The sequence below is a fragment of the Rissa tridactyla genome, chromosome 4 (genome assembly GCF_028500815.1).
Source record: "Rissa tridactyla isolate bRisTri1 chromosome 4, bRisTri1.patW.cur.20221130, whole genome shotgun sequence".
Lineage (NCBI taxonomy): Eukaryota > Metazoa > Chordata > Aves > Charadriiformes > Laridae > Rissa > Rissa tridactyla.
In genome coordinates this window covers 83,774,597-83,801,287 of record NC_071469.1, presented here as the reverse complement: position 1 = coordinate 83,801,287, position 26,691 = coordinate 83,774,597, and the positions used below count along the sequence as shown (strand labels likewise).

The 26,691-nt window shown below is 38.2% G+C and overlaps 1 protein-coding gene across 1 annotated transcript in view; it reads left to right on the top strand.

The window, feature by feature from the left end:
* Positions 1 to 26,691, top strand: part of LOC128908075 (transcription initiation factor TFIID subunit 4-like) — a 142,986-nt gene that overhangs the window by 89,778 nt on the left and 26,517 nt on the right. The window contains exon 14 of the mRNA XM_054197616.1: positions 7,670 to 7,792. Within this exon, the coding sequence (XP_054053591.1) occupies positions 7,670 to 7,792 (123 nt within the window). The remainder of the gene's footprint in view (positions 1 to 7,669; positions 7,793 to 26,691) is intronic.

Sequence of the window (26,691 nt, the reverse complement as noted above, 5' to 3'; positions counted from 1 at the left end):
TGCTTTTAATTTTTTGTGAGCTATGAGTAATCTCTTAAGGAGACTTCCGAGAAAATTGAAGCTATGACTCTGAATCAGTTCAGACAGTATGTGGTCTTGAGTAGTAAGGAGGTAAAATTGTAGTTTTACTGATAATTTTTTATAAAATTGCATTTAACTAAGTAATGTATGTGACTTGAGGAGATTGCAATTAAGGCTTTTCTTCAGGGAAAAATAAAAAAGAAAGGCAGGATGCACCTGACATTTTCTATATCAGAAGTTCGACATATATTATGTTGAAAGAAATAGGGCAAATGTTAATGGAAAATTTGAGTAAACTTTTAAAGCATAATGAAATTAGATGTCATAAACATAAATGCCTATTGTAAGAAAGCCACTTGGTCAAGAGTACCCCAGTTAAGGTTCTAGAACTGTATTTAGATGCTCATTATTTTGAGAAACATTCATCTTGGAGGCTGAAATGTTCCAGCTTAGTCTTTGCACAGGGTGATTTTTTCAAACACTATGCAGTAATTTTCAACTGTTGTTAAAAGTGTGGGGGGAAAAAAAGGGGAAAAAAGAAGAAAAAGAAAAAAATTAACACACATACACACACCTTTTTCAGTAAAGAAAAAGCTTGATCTACTTCAAATAGGTGTACATCATTGGCAGGGATGATTGGAGCATTTACTGAGTTGGGGCAGAATGCTCGTAGATAATTAGCATCCAGCTTTGTATTGAAGAAAACTAGATATATTGAAGAAAAATAGATATAATTTGGCAGAGCTGTGAATGTTTAAAAGTCTCACAGAATGTGTTCGGTGTATGATTTGCTATTATGCATGTAACGCTTCTCTGGTATTGCATTATTGCAGCGCCACTTCTAAACTTTAGCTGCGTTGGACCAGTTTCTCACCAGTCAGTGTGCTATTGCTGTAGAAGTTCTGCTGACCTTTAGAGACTTCGGTAACATTTTGGGAGCACAGCATGGGCAGTCTGCAGACATTGTCTGCTTTTCAACACTCTCTCTCTGAAGTTCACTGATCCTTTTTTATCATTGTCCTAGACTTGTTGAGGTTACTGCCAGCATTTTTAATGAGTTTAATTTCTTAATTGCACCTTCTGTTGTGGACATCTTAGGACATGTGTAAAGGTTCTACATTGCAGGCTCTCCTCAGTAAAAAAGATGTTTTTCCAGGGGGTGTAATCACTGTCTTAAGACTAATAGATATATGTTGCGGAACCATCAATTAAGACAAGCTTTTCCCAGCATATGACCCTGTTATCAGGAACTAAACCATCCATCGCAAACAGAATTAGGAGGGATCTCCATTGATGCCTATTGGCTGGAAATCAATGCTTAAATCATTGTTTATATGATCTTGCTTTCATCAAACATTTCTGCCATTTAGCTCTCTCTGTTGCCAATTTCCTGTTTGGTGTCGTTCCTGGCTGTCTTCATTCTTGATTGCACTTTACAGTCTGTCAATATTTATAGCTTCTGTTGTGCTGTTAGCCTCTTCTGTGTCCTCTCTTCTTCTTCTTAGGCAGTGTTTCTGAACTATGGTGGGAATTGTAAGTAGCCAAAGTCTAGTTCTTTGTGGGCTGAGTTGGCTCTGTGACTACAGAAACTAACTTTTACAACTCAGCTTCTATTCCCTTATCAAATCCTATATTGACAGTATTTAAACATACTTATTACTTCCTCAAGCTGTTCCTTCTTCTTTATCTTTACAATCATCTCTGTCTCTCTGTCACCAGGTTATTTTCCTTCCAGGACAAAAACCATCCCTGATTTCTGCCTGTAGGTAGAGAAACACCTCCTTGACCTTTCTCTCTCTCACGTGATGTCCCTATTCTCCCTTTTATTTTTGAAGGTATTTATGTGTAGACTTGAATTCTTAGAGTTTCAGTCATCCTCTTACCTACGTCTCTGCTTTAAACAAAGCTAATTTCAGTTTGTGTAGGTTTTCCCTGCATGTGGAGCACATTTCACCTTCCTTCCAAGATGCGTTTTGCTCATGGTTTCAAACAACTCCTGTCTTTCTGAGGAGTAGTGCTGTGCCTCATTTGCTGTTTGGCATTCCCTTTTCCTACGGATTCAGGTGACTCAGTGAGACTCACTGGGATGATAGGTGGGAGTGTTGATCTGCGGGAGGGCAGGAAGGCTCTGCAGAAGGATCTGGACAGGCTGGATGGACGGGCTGAGGCCAATGGTGTGAGGTTCAACAAGGCCAAGTGCCAGGTCCTGCACTTGGGTCACACCAACCCCCCTGAACGCTCCAGGCCTGGGGCAGAGCGGCTGGAGAGCTGCCTGGTGGAAAAGGACTGAGGGGTGTTGGTCGACAGCAGCTGAATATGAGCCAGCAGTGTGCCCAGGTGGGCAAGGAGGCCAGCAGCATCCCGGCCTGTATCAGCAATAGTGTGGCCGGCAGGACTGGGGCAGTGACGGTCCCCCCGTACTGGGCACTGGTGAGGGCCCACCTCAAGTGCTGTGTCCAGTTTTGGGCCCCTCACTACAGGAAAGACGTTGAGGTGCTGGAGCGTGTCCAGAGAAGGGCAACGGAGCTGGTGAGGGGTCTGGAGTACGGGTCTCGTGAGGAGCAGCTGAAGGAGCTAGGGGTGTTCAGCCTGGAGAAAAGGAGGCGGAGGGGAGACCTTCTCGCTCTCTGCAACTCCCTGAAAGGAGGGGGTAGCCAGGGGGGTCGGTCTCCTCTCCCAAGGAACAGGCGATAGGACAAGAGGAAATGGCCTCAAGTTGCACCAGGGGAGGTTCAGATTGGATATTAGGAAAAATTTCTTCACCGAAAGGGTTGTCAAGCACTGGAACAGGCTGCCCAGGGCAGGGGTGGAATCACCATCCCTGGAAGTATTTAAAAGCTGGGTAGACATGGTGCTGAGGGACATGGGTTAGTGATGGTTTTTGTCAGTGTGAGGTTGATGGTTGGACTCAATGATCTGAAAGGTCTCTTCCAACCTGTGATTCTATGATTGCATAGCTGACGGTAACAGATGTATTTCTCGTGGGAGATTCCCTATTTGTGCTCCCTGAAGAGGAAGAATTCTCTGTTGACAGTAGAGATTACAGCCATGGCTAGGCCATTTAATGTTCTGGACTGGAGAAAATGTTTCGCTTGAAATCTGTGGGTGTTCATACTGAGTATCCTGCGTTTGTTTTACAACTGTCTTTCCAGACCAAATTCATATCTTGAACAATTCCATAGAATTTATTCCTCTAGCCTTAACTTCCTTGAATTTACTCTGGGGTTAGTTGATCTTGTAGAAAAGTGGAAACTAATCTTCACTGTCCTCTGTGGTTATTACAATACTATGTAGGGTAACAGATGGGGGATTTATCTCTTAAAGGAATCTTGAAAATGAATCCATACTGGTCTGTGAAACAGTTGATTTCTTCCAGTTGTATGGACTGCCACAGCTGCCAGTGGAAGTAGAAATCCAAAGAGAAAAAAAATCGCTGAGCATGTATTCACACCAAACATTTATTTATTAATATCTCAGTGACCGTTCTCACAAGGGCTTATAGTGCAGAAAAGGCTTAAAGTGAAAAAGGCTTAAAGTCAATGCTTGGTTTCTGTTGCAAAATTATTTCCAAAGCACACCATGAATAAGTGTGTTTTTGGTTTTTGGAAATTATTAAATCTAGGTTTTAAGATCTAATGTTGATATTTCAGATAGACATATGGCTGTCTTCCTTGTGGCATATGGCTTGTGGCACTTCTTTCTGAAATACCTAAATATATCATAACGAATAATGATCTAAGGAAAACAAACTAAAATTTTAGAACCTCTGTTCTTAGCTTTACTTTATTAAAGTAGTGAAGTAGTGTTTTTTATGTGGTTTTAATGTTATGCCACTGTCATAAAAAAGAAAATTTCTTTGTGTGAAATAATATTGGTGCTTAATTCTTATACTGTACTTCTCATCAAAGGGATCTCTTTAAGTTAGAGTTGTCATTAAGTAATGACATACCTCTCAGTAAGTAAATGGCATGCTAAAAATAAATTGGGATCAGATAAGGAGCAAGGAACAGCATCTCCTTTGTAGGCGTTTTTTTGTATAATGTATTGGAATATTTGTCTGTATTTTAGATAAATATTTTGACTTTCAAAAAAGTTAATTGTTGTTGATTAGCGCGGTTCTGAATGAAGCATTGCTTCTTTCCCAGAGGGCAGAAATTTTAATGTGCTATTGATAAATATATCCATATTAATTGTGATGAAAGCAAGTTAAAGAATTGTATTGCATCAGTAGTCCAATATGAAAATGAGAGTGTGAATGAATGCAGCTATCAAACGGCTGCATCTTATTGGTTGATGTGAGTTAGATTCATTGCAGCTAAATCATGTTCATTAACATGAAATTTATTTATTTTATCAGTACGTATAGATACTAACAGGTGTGTCATTTGTTTAAATATCCAGAAATTATTAACTGGCTTAGAATATAAACTATATTGTAATAACAGGCCGTTTTCTTACTTTAAAATGTAATTGCTCATGTAAAGTAAGAAGCTTAAGTAGCTTTAGTTTCACAGGTATTTTAAGAGTCATTTCAGAACATTGAAAATGGCTACATTTAATTGACGGTATTTTTAGCACTGAGAACTCAGAGGGTGATGACTTTGGAAGTATGTATGCAAAACTGGTTGCAAAGTCATTTCCACTTGACGTCGAGAATACAGTTCCAGAGTATACTGGGGAAAAAAGCCTCCACTGGTCAGAGTCACGCACGTATGTCTTGAAAATAATCTCTGTTGACACCTAATGAGAGTAATTAAATCTACGTTAATTACACAACTCTCACAGAACTGCTTGGCTATTCCTAAACTTCTCGCAAGATACCAGCAATAACCATATCAGGTTTTATAACTACTAAAAGTAGTTGATATCTCCATGGCCTTCATTTTGAAAAGCTCCTGTTGACTCAGATGTCAGCAGCTACATTGCATATGTAAATGTCTTAGTGAAAGGTACAGTGCCCCCTTCTTTTGAACCAAAGCCAAGATACTGCATTCAAAAAAAAAAAAAAAACAAAACAAAACTATGATTGGGGAGAACATTTTTGATGAGTCAGATGATGAGTAGGAAAAAGATTTGGTACAGATAATCTGATGTAGGCTATGAAAAAAGTATGTGACTTGGAGATGGAAAGAAGAAAAAGTTGGAATGGGGGTATGAGTAAGCCAACAATGGTGGTTACTCTGCTCTGGGATGTTAAATAACATCCAGGAATCTTGTCAAATGTCTTACTAGCAAGTATCCATAAACTGTAAAGCTGTTTTATTGTAAGCAAACTGATAGTTAATAGTGAGTGTGCAAAGACGTTCCCTTAAGCCAGCTGGAGTAGACTAACCACTGCAAGGTGAACGCCTTTGTTGGTAATCACTATGAGGATCGTAATTCTTTTGATTATTTTTAAATGTAATTTTGTGATCCTCTGCCTTCGGATGGGCATTTAAAAGATAAAAAATCATCGATACCTAATTTTTAAAAGACTGATGAGAATTTGTGTAATACAGTACTAATCAAGTATTATGGCACTTCATCCCTTATTTTGTGAAACATCAGGATACTGGGATCTTACTGGTGATGTATGTGTGTTTGGTATGTTTTGACCAACATTCATTAAGGTTTACATAAGAAGGCTTTCTTTTTTGTTGTACTGTAAAACCAGTGTCAGGAACCATATTGGGGGTTTTTCTGACCTCCCAGGAAACGAACACTTTCTCCAGCGCAAAATTTCTTATTCTGTGAAGCCATCCACTTTACAACTCCGTCTGAGATCACTCTAAGCCAGTTGGCCCTCGCTTAAATATTCATCAGACTTCTGATAATTGTGATAACCCTTATAGGCTGGCAAGCATGGCAAATTAGCAAAAAGATGATTGATCTTTTTTTATATGCAGTTTTATCTTCAACCTTTCCTGGATATATGTTATACTATAGTAATAATTTCTTCTGTAAGGTATTTGCCAGTATCTGGATTTGCACATCTATTTACAGTTGCCTTGAAGCCTCATAATTACAATACAGCTGAAATGTCCATTTTCTTTCCCTGACTACAAATAGGGATCAATCGAATTTTAAATGACTGCTTACGGGCTAGCTTCCGATCATGACCTTTGTAAATGATTAGAGCTCACCACTGTTGCTATCTACCTTGAAAGGGTAAGCGGGCAGGTCTGTCTAACTGGCATTTAATCTGGAAGAGAGCCAAAGATATTTGAGCTAAAAACCTAATATGAGTTGGCAAAGAGAAGTATGTGTAGACCTTTGCACTATTATTTAGATATTTTTCCACATTTCTTTTTTGCATTTAGGAAATTCTTTTATCCTGTAGATAAAGGGGATGTGTATTTGTAGATAACTTCATACTGAGGTTATGATAATAACTGAGGTTGCAATATATATAGCATAAAAATGTAAAAAAATGGGGTTTCAAACTTTAAATTTTCTTTTTCTGAAGAATGTGAAAATATGTTGCATTGCTAAAATGCACTGAATAGGGTGCATGAAGCAGACCTGCTTTTTCTAGACAGAAGCGAATGGAGAAAAGATACCATACGTTGGTACTTTTTTGTTTAAACCTTTTAACGTTGACCAAGCTAGTTCAGCCCCGCCTGTATATGCAGCTCCTATGTAAGTAATGGCTGAGACACTTCTATCTACACTTGTCAGGTCAGTTTTATTTTAATGAAGAATCGTGCCTGTACCATACAATGTAGTTATTACCACTACTGAATTTCTTGAGGTAGTGTTCTGTGCATTTCTGTTGAAGTGGGAACAAGTCTGACATCGATGGGATTAGAAAACACCACCTCCTCTCAATTTATCGAAGGATTTTGCAAACCCAAAGTTTTGAAATTAGTAAGAATTATTACTAAGAGCTACAAACGCTTTTATCTAATTAAAATCATATGCTGCATTACCTAATCAATTATTCTTGTGTAATATTGGTGATCAGAATATTTATTAAAGTAATATTGTTCATGGGAATATGTCTCTTACCATTAACTCTCTAAAAGGATTATACAGTGCAAAAATGAATATGCACTCTTACCTTTTCAGCATGTGCTGGCCAGAGTAGTTTCTCTTCCTTTCTGTAGCGTGCTACGCTGCTACATAATGCAGCTGGCAGGTGGTTTTCTCAGCCTTGAACTAGTTAAATGTGTTGTTACCTAAATCCTAATCCCAGAAAGCAGTCGGAAATTGAGATTGGAGGGGTTTTGTGTCCGCATTACCTTCTGCTAACGCTTGGGTAGAGGTGTTTTATTCATTTAGGTAGGAATTGTTTTGGAAGCAAATATCAAGTATATTTGAAATATTCAAAGTAAATCTAAGATGAAAAAAATGTTTGAGATATTTTTTGAGGACTTGAATTGGTATTTACACTCTTAATATCATTTTTAAACTGGAGTGTGTAGTTAGTATATAGTTTTCAAGGATAAGGATGGAGTTTTCCAAAACAATTGAGTTGTTTGGAAGCAGAAATCCTGTGGAAAGTCAAGAGAACTTCTGTACCTTCTTTGTTACTCTGCTGTAAGGCTGCATGCTCGAGCTGCTGAAGTGGTGTGACTTTTACCTAATGCTCACAAGCCTGAGAATAACTTTTTGAAATGACGACAGAATGAAAACTAAACAGAGGGTTGTTTTTTTCTCTCACTAATAGATGCAGCAACAAGAACTTGCACAAATGCGGCAGAGGGATGCCAATCTAACTGCGCTGGCAGCTATCGGTCCCCGGAAGAAACGGAAGCTTGATTCGCCTGGACTGCTCACCATAGGAGGAGAGGTATATGTCTGTACACAGAAGCAGAGAATTGATTACTTCAAAACCTGGTAGCAATAACTAGAGATGCTACATGCCAATATTTGCACTGAACTGTGTAGCTTGGAAAAGGTGATAAAAATTAGGACTGTGAGTCCAGTTTATCTTACTTTGCCACGGTTAAAATGATGTCGTCTTAGTTTTATTTTTCAAGTGTTAAATTTAAACAGATATTTAAAGAATATTTTAAAAAGAAGTTAAACCTGAAGTGTAGGTCTCTCCCTAAAAATACTCACTGCCTTTATACTGGTTTTCTCCTCTACATAACCCAAAGGAAAACAGAAAAAAGAGTAGAGCATGAAGCAATATCCGGAAAAACATAACTGTAGCATTGCTTAGGTTGGACCAAGAGCTCATAGTAATACCAGTAAGTGTGGTTTTATGACAAGTATGTGTCAAAACTTTTTACAGAATGGCTGGTTGTCTCCCACAACTGCAAAGACGAGTTTGTAATCGTTCTAAATTGTATGTCAGTTTAACAAGTATACTGTGCTCTAGAAGTAGAATCAGATTTGTTCGTATGATTCTCCTGTTATCTTAAATGGAGAAATAGCTATACTACACAATGCAATGCAAAATCCTCAAAAGTAGGGTATATATTAACTGAGGTGGAGAAATAGGGTAAAAGGCTGTATTACCTTGGCTAACACTTAGAGTAGTGTGGTGTTTGGTACAGATATAGCTGGACTTCTTTTCTTTCTGCTAAATATGCCTACGCATTAGGAGCAAAGTAATTCTCCCTACTCTATGTCTGTTCTGAGGAAAATGCAAACATTTTGTTTTTGAATAACTAACAGTTTTGGCTCAGACATTTGACTGTCTAAATGCCAGGCATTTCCAAAGGCCTTTTTGTTTCCCATTTTGGAAAGCTTTTATCTGACTTCTCTCTCTCTTTTCATGTGCTAAGATTAGTGCTGAGGAATGAGCTGAGCTAGGAACAGAAGTGGATCTTGTTTATATTCTAATTCTTATGATTTCAGGTATGTTGAAGGTTCTCCCTTTTTCTGTTCAAATCCGTTTTGGACTGAGGGACCTTCCTGGGTTTTGTGTTGTCCTGTTACATTCCCTCCCTTTCGGTCTCCCTCCTTGTCTTACATTCAGCGCAGCATTCTGTTCTCCTCCGAATGCACCTGTAAGAAATCCTGCAGCAACAGGCCAAAAGAAGCTTTCATTAGAAGCTCATTCGGATTCTGATAGCATTGGCTTTCACACAAGATTCACTTTTAAAAATAATTTGAACCTTCTAATAATACATGGATCCCTTCAGATTTTAAGAAATGTACATTCCCTGCTGGTCTTTACTTGACCAAAGGAATATTTTCTCCTAAGTATCAGAATTTAATCTTTATTGTCTATTGCCCCTTTTAAAAAACAATCATTTTTTAAGCTTTTATGTTTAGATGAACAAAATTGTGGTCACCTTCAGTGAAACATTTTTTTTCAGAGCTATATGCCTGGATGGATTTATGGTGAACAGTTTCCCTCTCTCTTTAGAAGCTCCTTACTCTGCTGGTACACAGCTTCAAGGAAAGAGAAAGGGCTGTGGCAAATTCCAAAGGCTTCGGGAGATGTTTTGCCTCCTTTTGTTGCTCCCGTAACCCAAATTTTGCTGAACTTCTGTGTTATTCAATCGACAAATTATCCGAGTTTTTGCTGATACATGCATTTCCTGGGGTCATGAATTGTGTGGATCTTCTGCCAGTTCAGAGTGAATTGCTCCCGTCCCTCTCCTCCTAGCTTCTAACCATTCTGGCCAGCTCACGTCGGTGCCTGGCTGCAAGCGGATTTCAAGGACTTGGATACTGTCTCTGGATTATTCAGTGTCTTTTCTGGGGGTAGGATCTAAAGTGCTGCAGAAGCTCTATCGTGCAGGCTGGCTGCTAGAAAAGCTCTGCGGTGCAGGAATAAACTCAACTCCTCAAAAATGTTTCACTCTAAAAAGGTACTGGACATTTGCATTGTTTGTCTAAGACTATCTGATTTTTCTTCTTTGGATTTCTGGAGATTATAAACAACAAAGAAAACTATTATAAGACTGTCCTGTCTTACAGACATCCCCTTTAGCCCCGTTCCACCTTCAGATGTCTGGCTTCCACCATGGTCTATGACCCTCTGATTTCTCTAAGCAATTTCTAAGCTTCTTAACTCCTTGCTACTGATAATCTCTGTTTGCAAGGTCTGACTTGGCAAGAGCTTTCTTGGCCTGCCTCTTTTTTTTTCCTTTTGTCAAAACATTCAGTTTTTGTCATTAAAGTTGCTGGTCTCCTCATTATTCTTTTTTGACATATATGCCTGCTTTTGCCACAGCTGGGACACTCCACGTCTGCTGATCCAAAGAGACCATTTACAAATCATCCCACCCCTCCATGTTACGTTTTTTCCTTTTCTGAACTAACTCTTGTTTGATATTTTACTTGGTTGCATTGGCCATTTTTTTTCAATGAGAAGTGTTGGATTTCAGTCCAACTTCTTGGTTCAACAAAAATACTAGCTCACAATTTCTCTTTGGAAATTGGATCTTTTTAATAATACCCTTTTGATCTGAGCAGGAGGTCAATTTAGGGAGTAGTGATGGTTATTTTGCTTAAGAGAAAAAGCTGATGGAAAAGTTTAGTGTTTCTGGGATCAAGTACTGTTTGTTGCATACAGGGAAACAGCTCTTATACAGCTTTTAGAAATGTGAAAAAGCTTGTGCTCAGAATTGCAAATATTTTTTCACCAGCACTTTGTTCAAGAGTGTTTTCTTTAAACTTGTCTCCATCTCACATTGCCAGGGTTCATTTGGACGTCTTTGCTTCTTTTCAAGCCATAGCTAAATAGGCTTTTTTTTGGATGGCAGGATGATTGTAAATTACCAAGGCCAGGCCCATCATTTGCCTCTTCTGTGCTGGTTCAGCTGGGGCTTTTTGATTACTTTTACTTGGGGAGATGGAACATTAGCAGTTTTGGGGTGAGGTTATTTTTCCATCATATATGTTCTTTGATTTGCTTCTCCATCCAGCCATATAAAAAATTCCTTTCCAAAAAAAAAAAAAAAATGGGGAAAAAAGATTTTATAGAGAAATGGATGAGCAGGGGCGAGATATCCTCAAATAAGACTGCCACCAGCTGTGTAACTGGTTTCAGACTGTGGTTACCCAGTAGCTGAGCTATCTCCAGCCCAGCCCCCTGTCGTGCATTCCTGCCCCTTCCCTTTCATTGGCTCTGGCTCCTGTCGTACCCTGTGCTAACCCGCTTCCATTTGATAAATTGGCAGAAAACTAACCTAACAACAATAAAAAGTGAATAGTTTCTACTTAGCTTGCTGAAGTCGTTTGGCCTAGAGCCCAGTGAGCGCTGGAAAAGGAACTTCCAGCAAGGCAGAGGCAGCAAACTTGAGATCACCTGCTCTTCATTCGCTTTCTTTTTAGTACCTTTAGTACCTTTCTTGTCTTCTCGTATTTTAGATAATCTGCTAGAAACACAGCCGCCTCTGTAGCAGCCAGCAGCTCATCAGTAATTCAGCCTGCCTATTATTATAATGTGGTTTAGATCAAGAGTGAAAGAGAAGAGGTAAAGAGAAACGAGATATTTCTGGAAGAATTCAGCTTCTGTGCCTTGCAGAGTTGAAGATACTGCATTTGCAGAATTTTATAGTGTTTAAATTTATTTAATGATACTTGCCAAAATTATTGGAAAGTATCTTTTGAATGTTACTGCTTTTTGGAATCTAATGCATGGTTACTAAGTGAGGTGTGTAGCTCCTGAACCATGTTATGCGTTTAGCAGCAGTGCTGCCTCCTTCTTACGTGCTGCGTGGGTGCTGTTAACTCTTGTGTTGGTACACGGCAGTGGGTGGAGAAGGCAGGGCAGTGGGGGACATGGAGAGGAAAGGGAAGACAGCAGCCACTCAAGCTCCTTACGTCGTACCCTTAAGCACCTCTAATGTCAGATTAAAAATAATAAATTTTGAGTTGTTTTTGTTTATCTTACGGATTTTGAATCTATTCAGTTCACATTTTCAAGCTTTGGTATTGAATTGTAAGGCTTCTAAGAATTAGGATTTAAAAATGGTTTTGTTTACGAAATAGACATTTTCATGTAATTGTAAGAGTTAAAGCTTTAAGAAAAGCATTAACCATCACAAGAGTAGGTCAGGTAACTTTACAAGTTAAATATTTGAGTAGTGCTAAGGTGACAAGAATGCAGAATTTGCGTATTTCAGAGTCCCTCTTTTTTTACTATAGAATAGAAGTGTAGAGGTTAAATTCAAGTATTTTTCTGTATTTAAGAATAATAATAATTAAATAGTTTGGCTTTTCATCAAGACCTATGGCTAGTATCCCAAAATACATAAATATAGAGTATATGTTTGAAATATCTGAGGGTATAATTTGTTTAAATATCAAGTGAAAGCCCTCTCCTGGTACTTGCTGGCACAGATGGTTTTTGAATACTGAGCTTCCACAGGCAGCTTCAGGGCTAGTTCAGTGAATCACCGCTTATTGAAGACAGTCATTTTAGGGCTAAGAAAAAACCCTCTTTCTCACATAGTGGAAGAGCAGTCGTCTTAAGAATATTCGGCAAACTATCCCAAGGACCATGTGTTGGCCCAGTGCTCAAGGGAGGTCTGGTACTTTGTGTCTTTCCTCATCCAGTATGTTCCAACCATTATATTAGTCGAGAAAGATAATGTGCTTGCAGACCGGGAAAGTCCCAAAACAGCTACAGTTAAAACAGCGATGTTTTGTGTAGAGAAAAGCTAATTACTAAAGTGATTGTGAAATGTATGTCGGGTACAAGGCACCACATTTTTTTAATTAAATTCGTCTTTCAGGTGGTATAATTTGAGCATTTTAAAGCTGTTTTCATGTTAAGGTTTTGTATAAAACATGATTAAGAATCTGGATTGAGGCTTGGAAATCTATGTTATACCAGAGACTTCCAAATGCAGACGTAGAAAAGTTATTTAATATTCCCCTCTATCACGTCTTTATACTACTAGTAATTCCGAATTTCTAAATGGGAAAAGTAAGGATGAATTCATTATTATTTGGGAGGCACTTGGGTACTATGACATAGTTGGAAAAAAAGTACTTTTGACTACAGTCTCTTTTTAGTTATCTGGGACTGAACACGATTCATTCGTTTGCACACATTGCAGCTGGCGTTCTCACTGCATGCTTGGGTTATCCAGAGACATTTCAGCAACTCCTGCAATTATTCCTCAAATCTGTTGTTAATATTTTAACGATATTGAGAAAAAGTCAGGATACTAGGTAATTTTTGTTTTGGAATGGGTCAGACATGATAAAAAGTATGACAGAGCTGTCTCTTGGAAAACCTGGCCTTGTTCCCTTCCTTCCTTGCCCTTTTAAACAAAAAGAGATGTATAGTGTGTCTTGCAAAGTCTTTGTTACAGAGAGGTGGTGCGTTGGGTTCTCTCCAAAGAATATCATGCAGATTTAGAAGTTCCTGAATCAGCCAACATAACTGTGAGGCATAACTGCTTCTGACAGATCTGAAAGAATTAGAACCAATGAATAGTCTTTTATTTTGGGGAAAACCACCAGTCAGTGGGATTGCCGTGCTCTGAGCAAATCTTTAGGCTATTCCCTCACCTTTTTGGAACTAAAGTAATTTTATGGCATCCACTTTCAAAGATCCTTGGAATGACTTGTTCTACGACTCAAGTCTCAGCTTGGTCTTCATACTGTAGAGTTGGCTCTTGATAAATGACTTTTTGTTTTAAGTGGTCAAGATCTGTTTAGAAAGCACGGGAGTCTAAAGATCCTTTACACTTGTTAAGCCTAAGTTATATGAAAGCAGATACAGTAGACCAGAACACCTTTTGCCAGTGTTTATGGTCCAAGAAGTTAAAGCTTGCTTTTTGCGCTTTTAAACCTGTAGACTAACAGCAGAACAGGAGGAATTTTTATGATTTATTGTATCATTGCCTTTTCAAGCACTCTTTTCTCCATGTATCACTGACATGATAGAATGCAGTGGTTATCGCAGACCTCCTTTGGTGTAGGATGTCGCTGCTGCTGATGGTTATGATTTCATGTGAGGTATCCCAAAACTATCAGTTAAATATATGGGTTTGAATTTTCAAGGGGACAGAAGAAAGTTAAGGAGTCTGTGCAAATATTTTTTTAATGGAATTACATGCATACTACTTTATGAATCTTTGAAAATCTCAAGTTTAGCTTCAGCTTCTCTGGCTTGTTTTACTTCCTCTTTTCAAAAGTCAAATAAATATTAAAATAATTCACAAGGAATGTGTTAATAGCTATTTGAAAATCAGTCTTTTGAAAGACTATATAGATGTTGTCCTAATTAATAATTGCACCTATTTTTCCTCATTCTTAAATAAATGAGATTTTAATTTAAAAATAAATTGCCCCAGTGGTGAATTTCCATTTTTAAAAATTTAATTTCAAAATGTGTTTTAGCCCATGATGAACACGTTCTATCTTTTTAGAATTCTGGTTTTATTTTGTGAAACAAGATTTGTAAACATTACTCTAACGCATTTTACAGACTTAGCTGTAGAAAGTAGGAAGGCATTAAAGATGATGGATAATGCTATGTTTACAATGATGATTAATAATTCTAATTTGGAGTGAATGTATAGAAATACATTTCTGTGCCTGGTGCAAACCGGCAGGAGCACAGGCATGAGTCAGGAGGCAATAGAACAATTTTGCATGGATCTCAGTTGACAGGAGGAAAAAGCCAGGCAGCAATGCAAGAAAATAGAAGGTGGCTCAGTGCCAGCAAAAACATTCTTTTTCACTAGTAGAACAGGTTTGCATACTGTATGAATTCCTTTGATGTATGTAACACAAAATATTCTGACAGAGGTTCAATGATATTAATCATTTTTCCTTATTGGCCAAGACAAATTTGATTTTTACTTCATTTGGAGATGGAAATGGTAGTTGATCCCACCTGACTTCGTGATGTTGATCTAGCAACAGAAGGAGACCATTACAGCATTTCTTTCTCTGCTTTTCAAAGAATTTTTACTGGAGTCTTAAATAGTGCTTTGTTCAGGCTTTTTCAATTAAAATCCTCCTCCTTGGTTAAAGTTAAAAAAGGGAAAAAAAGATTGCATTTTTGAAAACAAAATAATTTTATCAGTGTGGTAATATTAAATACTATCTTTTTATTTATGGATACTTTATAAATATATTGTGTGCAGCTTATAGCATGGAGAATGAGCGCTTGGCAAAATGACTTTTGAGCATTTAATAGTTGATCCATTATTTGTCGATGCCTATAGAGGTCTGCTGCTGGTACTGTAAAAAAGAGTATTGTTTTTCTCCTTCCAAAAAGCAGCTACCTTGTGGATTTGTGGGGACAAGAGGGTGTGTGAGCTTGGGTTTTGTTTGGGGGTTGGGTTTGATTGGGTTTTTCTGTGTTTTCAATTGCCTTCTCCGTTTGTCTTCCTGGTTTTCAGACACTGAAGGATAAAATAAATTTTGCAGCCCCTGTTTTTCTGACACTTATAATTCCAGATTTTTTCTTTCTTCTGGCTAAATAAAACTGCTAAGACTAAGAGAAAGGAAGTCTGAAAGGGTCTAGCTGAGGGTCTGTCAAAATTGACTTGAGTCTCTCCATTGACTTCAGAAGGTAGGGCCCAAGGTGCTGTGACATTTTTAGATGTCAGTGAAAATAATTTTTAAAACCTGACCAGAAAATTTCCAACGCATAACTTTTCAACATATACATGGAAATATTTAGACCTGTATCTTAAAGTAGCAATGTTTCCCTTTTAATTTTTCCTCCTCTAAATATGTCAGATGAAATCGTCAAGTAGATTAATTTCCTTCTCCCTTCCATCCCATTCAATGCCAGAAACATTTTGTGGATTTTTTTTTTCTTTTTGGCTAAAAAAATCCTTTACTGAAGCTGACGTTTTGAAAAAGTCTAAAGAACTTGAAATACATTAGGATGTCCATTTTTGGATATTTCCAGCCTGTTTCTTTACAGGAAGTCAAGTAATATAGTAGTCAGACAGAGAGTGACAATTAGGGTAACAGTAATTTAACATTTTCGTTTACCCCAAGCCTTTAGGCAAACAGGCTTGAACTTCAAGGGAATCCTGTTGCCAGCTTCTAATGCAAGCACCTCACCGAGAAGTACTGAACAGAACTTTTTGTTACTTTACCTGATGTGATTTGTCGAACCAAACCATTGTCCGAGTCCCCCCCAAACAGCAGTGCCTAAACTCCACTTCTGCCAAGTCTTGACTATTTCAGAGAACCACTTCTTAATGGGGTAATTAAATCTACCTGGGAGTCTCTTTTACATTTCATAATGTAAGATACAAAGAAAACAGTTTGGAATAATCAGACAAGCTCCTTTTTCTTGAAAATATGAAGTCAACCTGTACAAGCTTTCTGAAGCCTTGAAGGAGCTCTGGATTGATGCTCCTTAAATGGATCTTGCCACCACTATGCGTAATGCTACAGTTGAGTGTTACCTTACAATATTCTGTTGAGAAGAAAAGGAGAGGTTCTTGAATAAGAAAAAACAAAAAGGAAAAAGCCTGACAGATAAACATTTCATTCAGAACTTGCTGTCATACTATGTTTAGTAAAAAATTACCCCTTCACTTTAAGTAGTTTAAACCAAAAAAGCTCAGTGTGTAAGAAAGCAAAATGAAGGCAGGCCTTTCATGGTTTCCTTTTACCATATACAAGTTTTCCAAGATGGTACTGTAAGTCTGAATGGTTTCTTTCTCAGTTTGGGAGTATTTCATGTGTGTATGTGCACAAATGTTAGTCAGGTCCCTTTACAGGTTTCATAAGTGATGTCCTTATGAAATGACACAATATCAGCAGTTTGTGGTGCAGGCAAATTTATTGCAGTGAACTTTGCTGTTCAGTGAGCATGATGTATTTTAAGTCCCTATGATCTGTTCTGTATTGTAAAAGTATTTTGAGCAAACACTTGTTTTAATTTGGAAATGAATGTTCATGCTTCTTCCGCAGAGGTTGACCAGTCTCCTACTGTCCACATTCCTCTTTCAGAATTTGGCTAAAATTTGCCAGTGATAAAATTCAAAGACGTGGCTCAAATATTTAAACTTTGAGCTGAAAGTAGTCTTTTGGCTTTGCTAGGAAGTGTTTACAGGTTTACATGAGGAGCGCGCGTTGCCCATCCGCTCTTTGCAGGAGAGCCAGTGAGATGGGGCCTGTTGGGCCGCTTTCAGGAGAAGCGAAGTGCCGGAGCTCCGAACCTGCAAGGACATGTGTACATGCTTAACTTTAAGCACAGTGGTTAGTTTGTTTGAAGTTGGGAACATGCCTTGTGTAGAACATTAATTACAGGCAATAAGCTTTTGTTGGATTGCTGTGTATGTCAGTGTTCCTGTCAATCTCCTGGTGTTTCCTACCACGTGAACGCGGGGCTGCTAATCCCAAACTGAGCCCCATGGAGGAAACGCTTTGTCTCTCTTTTTTTTTTTTTTTTTTTTCCAATGGTAAAAGCAGGGGTTTCTTTCAGGAAACAGGCATATTGCGTGCTTTTGAGAAGTCTCGCGTTATTTGACCGCAAAAGTCTTTGGGACTATCAGTGTGTGTTAAATGCGGGATTATGAAGTTTCCCAATGTGTCATGAATATTGCAGGCTGTATTTTGCTTTCAAAGAAATAATGTAGTAAAAATATCTGATAGTGGGATCTTTGCCTTGGTGTTCCTTTTGTTACATACTCTGTTCTAGTGAGTGACTAGGAAAAAAGGGTTTTTTGTTTTTGTTTTGCCTGGAGTCAAACAGGAGCATGCTGGTTAAAGGGATTCTGTGGGGGAGTTGGGCTGGAGAGGGCCTGAGGGAACTCGGAGAGACATCTACCACCAGCAGCTTGTCTGTGCTAGCTAATTATAGCTAGGGTACTGTTTACTTTAGTGGTATACTCCTTATTTATTAGTTACTTAGTTACTGCTTGCCTTCAAGTTACAGGCTGGCAGCCAGTTGCTGGAGGGGAGGTGGGATGGGAAGGGGAGGGCATCACGCAGAGCGGCAGATCCCAGCTCACCCACCTGGGCGGTTTTTTTTTTAAATGTTTTCTTTTTTTTTTTTTTTAATATAGACAATGGGAGACACGGTCAAAAAGAAAAGCAGACAAGTCAAAAAATGGGAACAACTTAAGGAATTTTTTACAGTCTAGAGGGGCTGCAGTGATAAAATTATATCATGAGTGTTTCCATGACTTATCAATCAAACATGGGTTTTTCCCTCCTTTTCCTCTTGTCTTCAGACCAACATCTCACATTTTGGCCTATGGGAAGTTACATTGATTTGAATGAAATTACGATTTGTATACCTTTTTTAACTGGTGCCACTTTGCGGGAATCTGGACTTAGTTCCATGGGACGGTTTCACTAACTGGTAAACTAGTTTCATATCAGCACTTTTCCACATGTAAGTGAATCCACACACATGTATTTCACAGTTAACTAAAACTAAGTTAAACTATTATAAAGATTGTATATGGAAACCTTCGGTGATTTAGGAAGGAGTCCAAGTCCTTAAGAGCCGGACTCCCAGGCCATTGAACCACTTTGTGAAATCCTCCCTAGTTCACCCTCTCCTTTTGCCAATGAGGTTTGCGCAGGGCCCGGGATTAGCTGTCCAAAGGGGATAGTGCAATAGACCCCTTCCCACTGCTAGTTTTGCTGTTGCTTTTGTTATTCTGTTTGTAGTAATCTTGGTGTAATAATTATCTCAGCAGACAAAAGGACAAAGAACAGTTGTGTTGTATGGGGAGGCGAATGAAGAGAACGATGAGGTTTTCTGCAACTGTGTTTGAGAAAGTAGACGGTATCATAAATAGTGATTTCCATGCTTTAGCAGCATGGAAATAGTGTTGGCCCATGCTGTAATTATCAATAAAAGAGATGTTTCTCCAGTCTTTTTGAGCATGACAGGCTCCTGCAAAGCCAGGAGCATAACAAGAGCTGAACCTGTGTATGATGGACCAATTACTGAACAATTTAGAGGAAGCTCTGTTAGGAGAATGAGCGTACTGTAAGATCCATAAAAAAGGCAAAGTTTCTATCTGCAAAGGAGAAGGTAGGGAATAAAAGGAGCACAACAGGTTAAACAGCCTTGGCCAAAGAAGTGAGTACCCCTAGGCAGACCAGCATCTCTAATCAGTGGTAGTGGTACTAGCTCTGAGGGGAGGGAAATTCAGGCTGGTGCTCTCATGTAACATTAAAAAGGACAAGCAGTCTGTCAGGGGAAACAGTCATTGGCGTGGGATTTCTCCTCTTGATCAAAAAGACAGCGGCACTGCAGCCTGCTTTGTCTATAGGGGAGGCGGTGGCACAGGGCAGTTTTTTCCCAGGCCACATCACTGGTCTGTGATATGTTTTTCCCAAGCCGTAAAAGAAGTCACCTACATTCCTCTCTTTAGCAAGGTTTCGTTATTTTCATTTGTTTTCATTTTTATGCTATTACAATTTAAAAAAAAATAATTAAGAAACATCTATAGAAAGCAGAAGGTGAGCTAAGTCTGATGGACCTGGAAAATATGCTTGATGCTTCTCTCCAAAGCCAAAATTCATTTTCTCATCTCTAAGTGATTCTTTATGAATAACATAAGATGCAAGTTCAGTACATTGTTTCCCCTTCCCTCCTTTAATTGAGGTTCAAATCACAGTCTTCTCAACCTTCTCCTCCCCACCGCCCCCCCCGATAACATTGACAGCCCTAAGACATCTTCAGCTGTGGCTACAGCGAGATGGGATGAATTTTACACTGCTGCTGACTTTTATCTTACTAAGTAACAGACCAGATCTCTAATGAAGAACTGCAGGTACTGTTCCTAGCATTGTCGTCAGCTATGCAGGTAGTCAAAGTAATAATAATTGCCAGTGAAGACAGAAAAAAATGAAAAATAATCAAAATTTCAAGTATTCTTTTCATTTCATAGTATACCTTAAACAACTTTGAACAAATATGGAAGGGCTTCCAGAAGAAGAAAATTAAAATAGAAAGTAGGTTTTCTTTGTTTAAAAAAATTGCAAGTAAAAATTGCATCTTTGGAAATACTTAACATCAGAATGTCTCATTTCTTGATTGTGCATCCAGAAGAAAGATTATTTTATTTACTTCAAGAAGTACTTTGAGTCTGAATCTTGAATTAGTTACTTCTTACTATTGTGAAATGTTCATTCATTTGATGAGCTTCCTGGTAATAGGATGTGTTCTGTGGCTTTTTTTGGTTAAAAGCAATAAGAATTACAACAAGTGATCTGATTCCATGCCAGATGATCATTTTCAATTGTGAGCATTTGTCAGTGTCCAAATCACTTAAGCATTATTTTAGAAAACTCTTCATGGAGATCTAACTAAAGCATTCAGAGTAAAGTCTTAAGGTAACAGGCTAGAGTAAGTCTCTTTATGTTGACTCTGGTCTCTTCATAATCAAATCTATAGATTATGTACATTCTGCATTTCAGTTTGACATCTGGTCAGTTTGCAGCAATTAACTGAAGTTAAGAATGCTTAATGAACATTTTAATTCTTTTTGGTTGACATTCTTGATATGTTCTGGAGAGTCCAATGTTCCAAGTGTCTTTAGAAGTCTATACCTAGATGTAGTTTGTGGCCCATTAGTTGATGTCATTCACAGTATTTATTTTAGCGATAGTGATTAATAAGTCAGTCTGACCTATTGGGGTTTCTTTTCTACAACGCTATATGTAAAAAATGTAATGCAATCCATAATCCAGCTTGTTCAGCCTACCTTGAGCAGTAAATCCTGGTTGGTCCAAAGTTGAATGCAATTTTCACACTTGTTCTACTGAGACATGAGGTTTTCTGGACTTCAGACGGCTTTTAAAAGGTTATATATTGCTTTTTAAGCCATTTACCCTGGTGGTGATCAAGACTAATTACTTTTTAACATAATTTTCTATGTTTCTGCCCTTTCTATATAGGTATTACATGCTGCTGTGGTAAATTTATTGAATAGTACTAAGTAAGTGAGTGGGAGAAAGCAAAGCAGTGTTTCTTCTTCTGAAAATGTTTCTTCAACTACAGATTCTACAAAATTAGACTTTTGCTTTTCTTATTTAAATGATGAATTTAATGCAAGTCGTCTAATTTCAAAGTAATTCTTTAACAAGGCCATACCATCTCTAACTTACTTCTTTCATCACACTATATATTGAGAGTCATTGCTTTTTAAATAATGTGTAATCATATAAGCCTTAACAAAAATTATATACTTTAAGGCTTTCAGAGGTATATTCTTATCTCCAGCATTCAATTTGTATATCCGAGTAGCTCTTTTTTGAGGAATTCTTATGTGTACTGATTTTCTGATACAATTTTCCTCCAGAAAAACAAAGCCAAACCAAACCAATCCCAGCTCATTAATAGCCTTTTCTACCTGCTCTGCTCTCTCCCTCTCAAGACAAAGCTACCTGACTTATGGCTGGTTAGAATGAGCATCACGTAAAAGAGACAAATCAAGCTGTGTCAGATTAATCCTCCTTAAGCGGCTTACACTCCAGTTGCATGGAAAGACACCCTAACACGGAGAAGTTGTTCAGAACTGACACCAAACTAGAGATCGCATATCAAAGGAAATGCTTTACCTACCTATTCTGAAGTGTACCCTTTAGTGTGAATTGTTCTTCTGGATCTGATAATAGAACACTTCTGGCCGGCTGTGCCATATCAGCTTGACATTTGGAGTACAGATCCATGAGAAGCACGTCATGTTAACAGAACGCTACAACAGTCATACTTTGTCTCAATTGATGGGGGAATTGCAGCGTACGGAGTAATTCATGTTGACAGTAAGAACTCGCAGATAGGCAGCCTAAAATGGTCAAATCATTATAGAAATTTATTTAACTGGTTGAATGGCCATAGCAGATTGGTTGAGCCAGCCAAATCAAAGACTCTGCGGGAGATACCTTCTCTACTGCAATTTTTAAGATTAATTTGTGGTGGCTTATATGTCTTTCAAATACGTATATTCTTATCTTTTAATATATATACTGATATAAAAGTTAATAGTAATTGGTAAAATATTAAGTACAGCTTTTCATCTCTGTGGTTCAGACATATAAAGGTAATCTTTTCACGGTTAAATTTTGAGGAGAATTATTGAAAATAAGGCAACCACATAATTGAGAATACACCCATCGAATTTTTATTTACATTTCATTCTCCTTAGAAGAATGTGCTAGCAATTTAATGAATAATATAGTTTTACATCTTGTTTTAATTAATTCACAAAATGTTTTCCAATTGCTTGTTATTCTGTGTTTTTAAACCTCTTATCCATGCCAAAAATCAGATTTTTGTCTACAGAAACTGGATAAAGGTGAGAGTTTACAGGAGGGGCTGCCTTAAGTATTTAAACAATACTATTTATTAAAGAATCTATTTTTAAGTTTTATTTCCTGTTTATTTTTTTTCTTTTGCAAGCTGGTACTATACTTTTCCCACTTACACTTTAAGAGTGCAAATTCTTTTGATGTGCATTAGCTGCAGCGTTATTTTACCTAATTAAGAGAGGGATGTGGCCGCCTGTGTCCATGAGTCGAATGCAGCGGCATCCCTGGGTGAAGAACAAGAGGGATGATATTTTGTCACCGCATTCTGTTTGCGGACAGAGCCAGCTGCCTTTATCTTCCTGCAGGTTTGGTTCATATGGGACAATGGTGGCCTGGAACGAGGGAGGGAAGCCTGTTGGTCTGGCAATATTTTTAATGCATTATTATTATGAGAGACAGTCGGCTATGAGAGACAGACCTGGGAGCACTTCCTCTTCTTGACTTTAGCCAAACCCTAACCAATCACCTACATTTATATATTTTCTTAGAACTTAATTTCAACAAGTTTTAGTCATACCCTCTAGGATCTCCATAATACAATTCTGTAGGTACAGCAAATTCTTTAAATCGCCGTTAGCAGCAGAGCACACAGGCATGTTATAGACTTTAAGCACGAGAGACCTAAGTCTGTAGAGAGAAATATGCTTTGAGTATTATCCATATAAAAAAAGAGATATCCCGAACTTTGCATTTAAAAATATTTCTCTAAAGTGTGTCTTTCAGTATAAATGCTGATGTGCGTTGGTATTAAACGGTCGTACAGAGAACGCTCTGTAGCCCAGTAGGATGGGAATTCTTCCGTTGTCAGTCTGGCTCTGCTTCTGTCTGTGGCTTACTGTAGTTGACTTTATCTTATGTGCTCTTATCTTGTTCATTGCTATTCATAACCCATACTTGTGTGAAGATGGGCCTTTATTCATAAGAAATATTTGCCAAGTTCCTTGTTCCTTTATGTAAAGGAACAATAAATACTATTTGAACATATATACCTTTGATTTGTTTTCATTCTCAGTTTAATTATGCAACGTGTATTTTAGACACATACATCTGATTCTTGTCTTGTATTAATTTGCCTTTGCATGTTAACAAGCATGAGAAGAAAGCAAGCAAAAACAATACTACTTTCTAGGTACGGGGATGTTTTGGGCCGTCTGTACATTCCAGTGATAGACCTGCTTTAGAAGGTGGTAATAGCCAGGTGGTTCTCAGTTTCAGGATCATTTAAGGAAATGACCTCCAAAGATGTAGAAGATGAAAGTTTGGCGAGTCCTCAGCTGTATGAGACGAGAGGACTCTGACGTTTGACTCCACTCCTCTCTTCCCTGTTTACTCCCCAAACTCCTGCTGTCTTTATTGTTTAGCTAGCGGAGAAAACGGTCGATTGCATAGTGTGTAGTGTGGTAACCGAGTGAAGAGCATAAGATACACTTCTCAGTATCTTCTGCATAAATTCTATCGACTAGAACTAAGATGCTGCAAACCTCCTCCTTTACTTACCCAACCGCTTGCAGTTGAGCTGACCTATGTGATAGTAATTACTAAGAATTCGCAAAGCAAATGAAAGGTGTGTGGATCTGGGATGGATATTCTGATATGCTGCTGCACAGGTACTGTCTAAGGTTACCATTTCTTATGGAAGTATCTGTCCCCTTTGTATGAAAGCAGCATAATTAATCAGGCTGTAATGAATTCAGGTACTGATAGTTTGTCACCTGAAGAGAGGAGTTACCAGAACAGGCTGAAATCCAGTTGAAAATATGGTCACAATTAGTATTTCATATTTAAAGGACTGTTTTAGTATGTGTAGTGTAACAGTAGACACCTTTTGATAAGGTTGGGCAACGTGTGTTGTATGGCTTGAAATATACCTCCAAAAATAAGTGGAAGATTATCCAAAATTCTCCTGCAAGTTTAAAATGAAAAAAATACTATTTTACAACGCATTTTACAGATTGGAAAGGGAACATATCATCATATCTAAAAAAGGAGTCTGCAGCTCTAAATGTTATCTGATTTGTATATTGAATTTTGTCTTTATTAACAAAAATCTCAGCTCGTTTCAGTGTGAAAGTTGAGTCAGGCATAATCTATTCACTCAAAATCAAGGATCACCAAACAAAGCAATATTTTGGCTTGTGGTTGAAGTTGTTACTCTTCCTGATCTCTTACAAGCGTTATTTGAACAAAGGTGATGTTTTTGATGCCGTGCACATATTAAGTTACGGGAGATCTAAATCATTGGTGGTGGTGCTGTTTTCAAATGTCAGTGCTATTGGAAGTCCTGTCTGTAGTTCAGAAGGAAAATTCCATGAGTGTTTTTCTTGCCCCCCCCCCCCCCCCCCCCAAAAAAATAATCAGGTTTTAGACGTTGCTTTATTTGGTTAGGTGATTTTTAAAATCCTTTTTTATATATTATTGGGGGAGATCATGTTTTAGCAGTGACTTTTTTCTGGGGCTTCAGAAAGATGATCACGATGTGAGCAACTACACTAGTTGCCATCCGTGTGGCTTCTTACGGAGGTCACCACCCTGAAGTTCTGACGGTGGCGTGGCTGGTGCAAGAGCACTCACTTTAGACAAAATCAACTGGCTTATTCTAAATAATGTAAATAGGTGCTGTGGGTTAGAGGGGCTGCTATAGCCTGGAGTGAATTAGGGAGCACTCATACGAGCTACTCTGCTGGCAGATCTTCAGGATAATAACTTCAGCAGGGGGCAGTGAGGAGCAGCTGGGGGGCATAAAGCCTTTGATCAGCACAGCTGGATCCAAAGCTAACATCTGTCTATAGTCTTAGACTCGACACTTTTGTTAATACTGTGAGCTGTATTTGCATTTGTTAGATTATTTGGTAACAGTACTTTCCGTCTCTAGTGTTCCATTTCTTTCCATAATCCCCCCTCACAGCAAAATTGGTATTGGCAATTCAGAAGAAATAGAACAATTATCTTCATGTAACCCTTTAACAATTATTAACTTTCCTATACTTTTCTAGCGATGGTTATATGTGTAAGTCTCAGTAAAGAGCAGCTGTGAAATGAAAGCACAGGAATTGCAGAAAGAAGCTGTTTAGTTTTGCTGCAATTGCCATCCCAGCGCGCGTATACATATTCACTTGCAGAGCTGATGAGGAGCAGCCCGGATCCATGTGCCCAGATCCTCAGGATATTTCAAGTTCCTACAGTCACGGAGCTCCTCTGTGCCTGAGAATGACTGATGGTAGGACAGGAGGCTTGAATTTACAGGCCAATGCACGCTTGACCATAACTGGGTTGATTATAAACATCCTTACAATAATTTAATGACAATTTAAAGAACACGGGGAGGAGAAGCTTAGGTTTAAAAAAGCAATGTTGTGAAGTAGCAGTCTTGGCATCTGTTAAGCTTCCCTACGAACATTTACTCGTGTCTGTCCCTTTTCCTATATGTTCTCTATATGCTTCAGAGAAACACATCTCCTAAACACTTGTGCTTTTTTGGCCTGGAATAATAAAGCAGACACATGTCACATGAATGATTGTGACACTTGTACAAATGTCTGTGAGCTCAAACAGGACAGGCAAATTATGTTTTGAACCATTAACTATAGCTGTCTTAGGCAGGGGGAAAAAAAAACCCAATTTATTTAAATACTTTAATTCAAGCAAGCACTTCAGACTTGAAAATTTGACAGAATCATACCTTCTAAGATGAACAGCTTGTCTCCATATTAAAAGGATGTTAAGGTGCATCATTTCATCCTCAGTTTACTGGAGAACTGCAGTTTTGAGTGGGTGACGGGGGGAGGAAAATGGAGCTGAGGGTTTTGATTCCTTTTCAGATACAGAGACAGACCATCATTCTGCCATTCCTACTCTTTATGCATTTAACCGCAATGTGGAAAGAGAGAACGGTGAAGGCTTTGGACATGTCCTCCTTTGGCATTATCAACTTCGCAGATTTCCTTTCAGGGTCTCATAGTGTTGTGTTAATGTTGTGGGGTGGGGGTAAGAAGTTTTCTACAACATAGTAAATACGGCTGTCTCCATGAATGAATGAGTGGGGTAGCCTTGTTGTGGGGCTCAGGGGTGATGCTGCAATTAATTTATTTTATTATTTACTATAATTGATGTTAAAATTTTTAATTTGAAAGAGATTTTTTAAAGAAACTCATTTGAGTAAATTCTGCCATGTCTCAAAATAATTCCAATTTATCATTATTTCCTTTTTAGTGTAGGTGTTTAGGTAGTTACGTCACTGTGGTGGATGCCATGTGAATTTTTCCAGCCAGCTCCCAATAGTCTAATGCTAGAGGGATCATTTGGCACCTGTGTGTTGCGGTAACTCAGGATCCCCATCTTTTGCCTTTGTTTCCCATCTTCTTCCTTACATGTTCCTTGCCTTAGCTTTCCTTACCTATTCTCCTCTTGCTTCAAAAAAAGGAAAAAAAAATTAAATCAAGGCATAATTTTTTTTAATGCTGGAGTTCATTTCCAGAATTGAGACCTCACTTGTGAAACACTTTTTGAAAATTATATTAA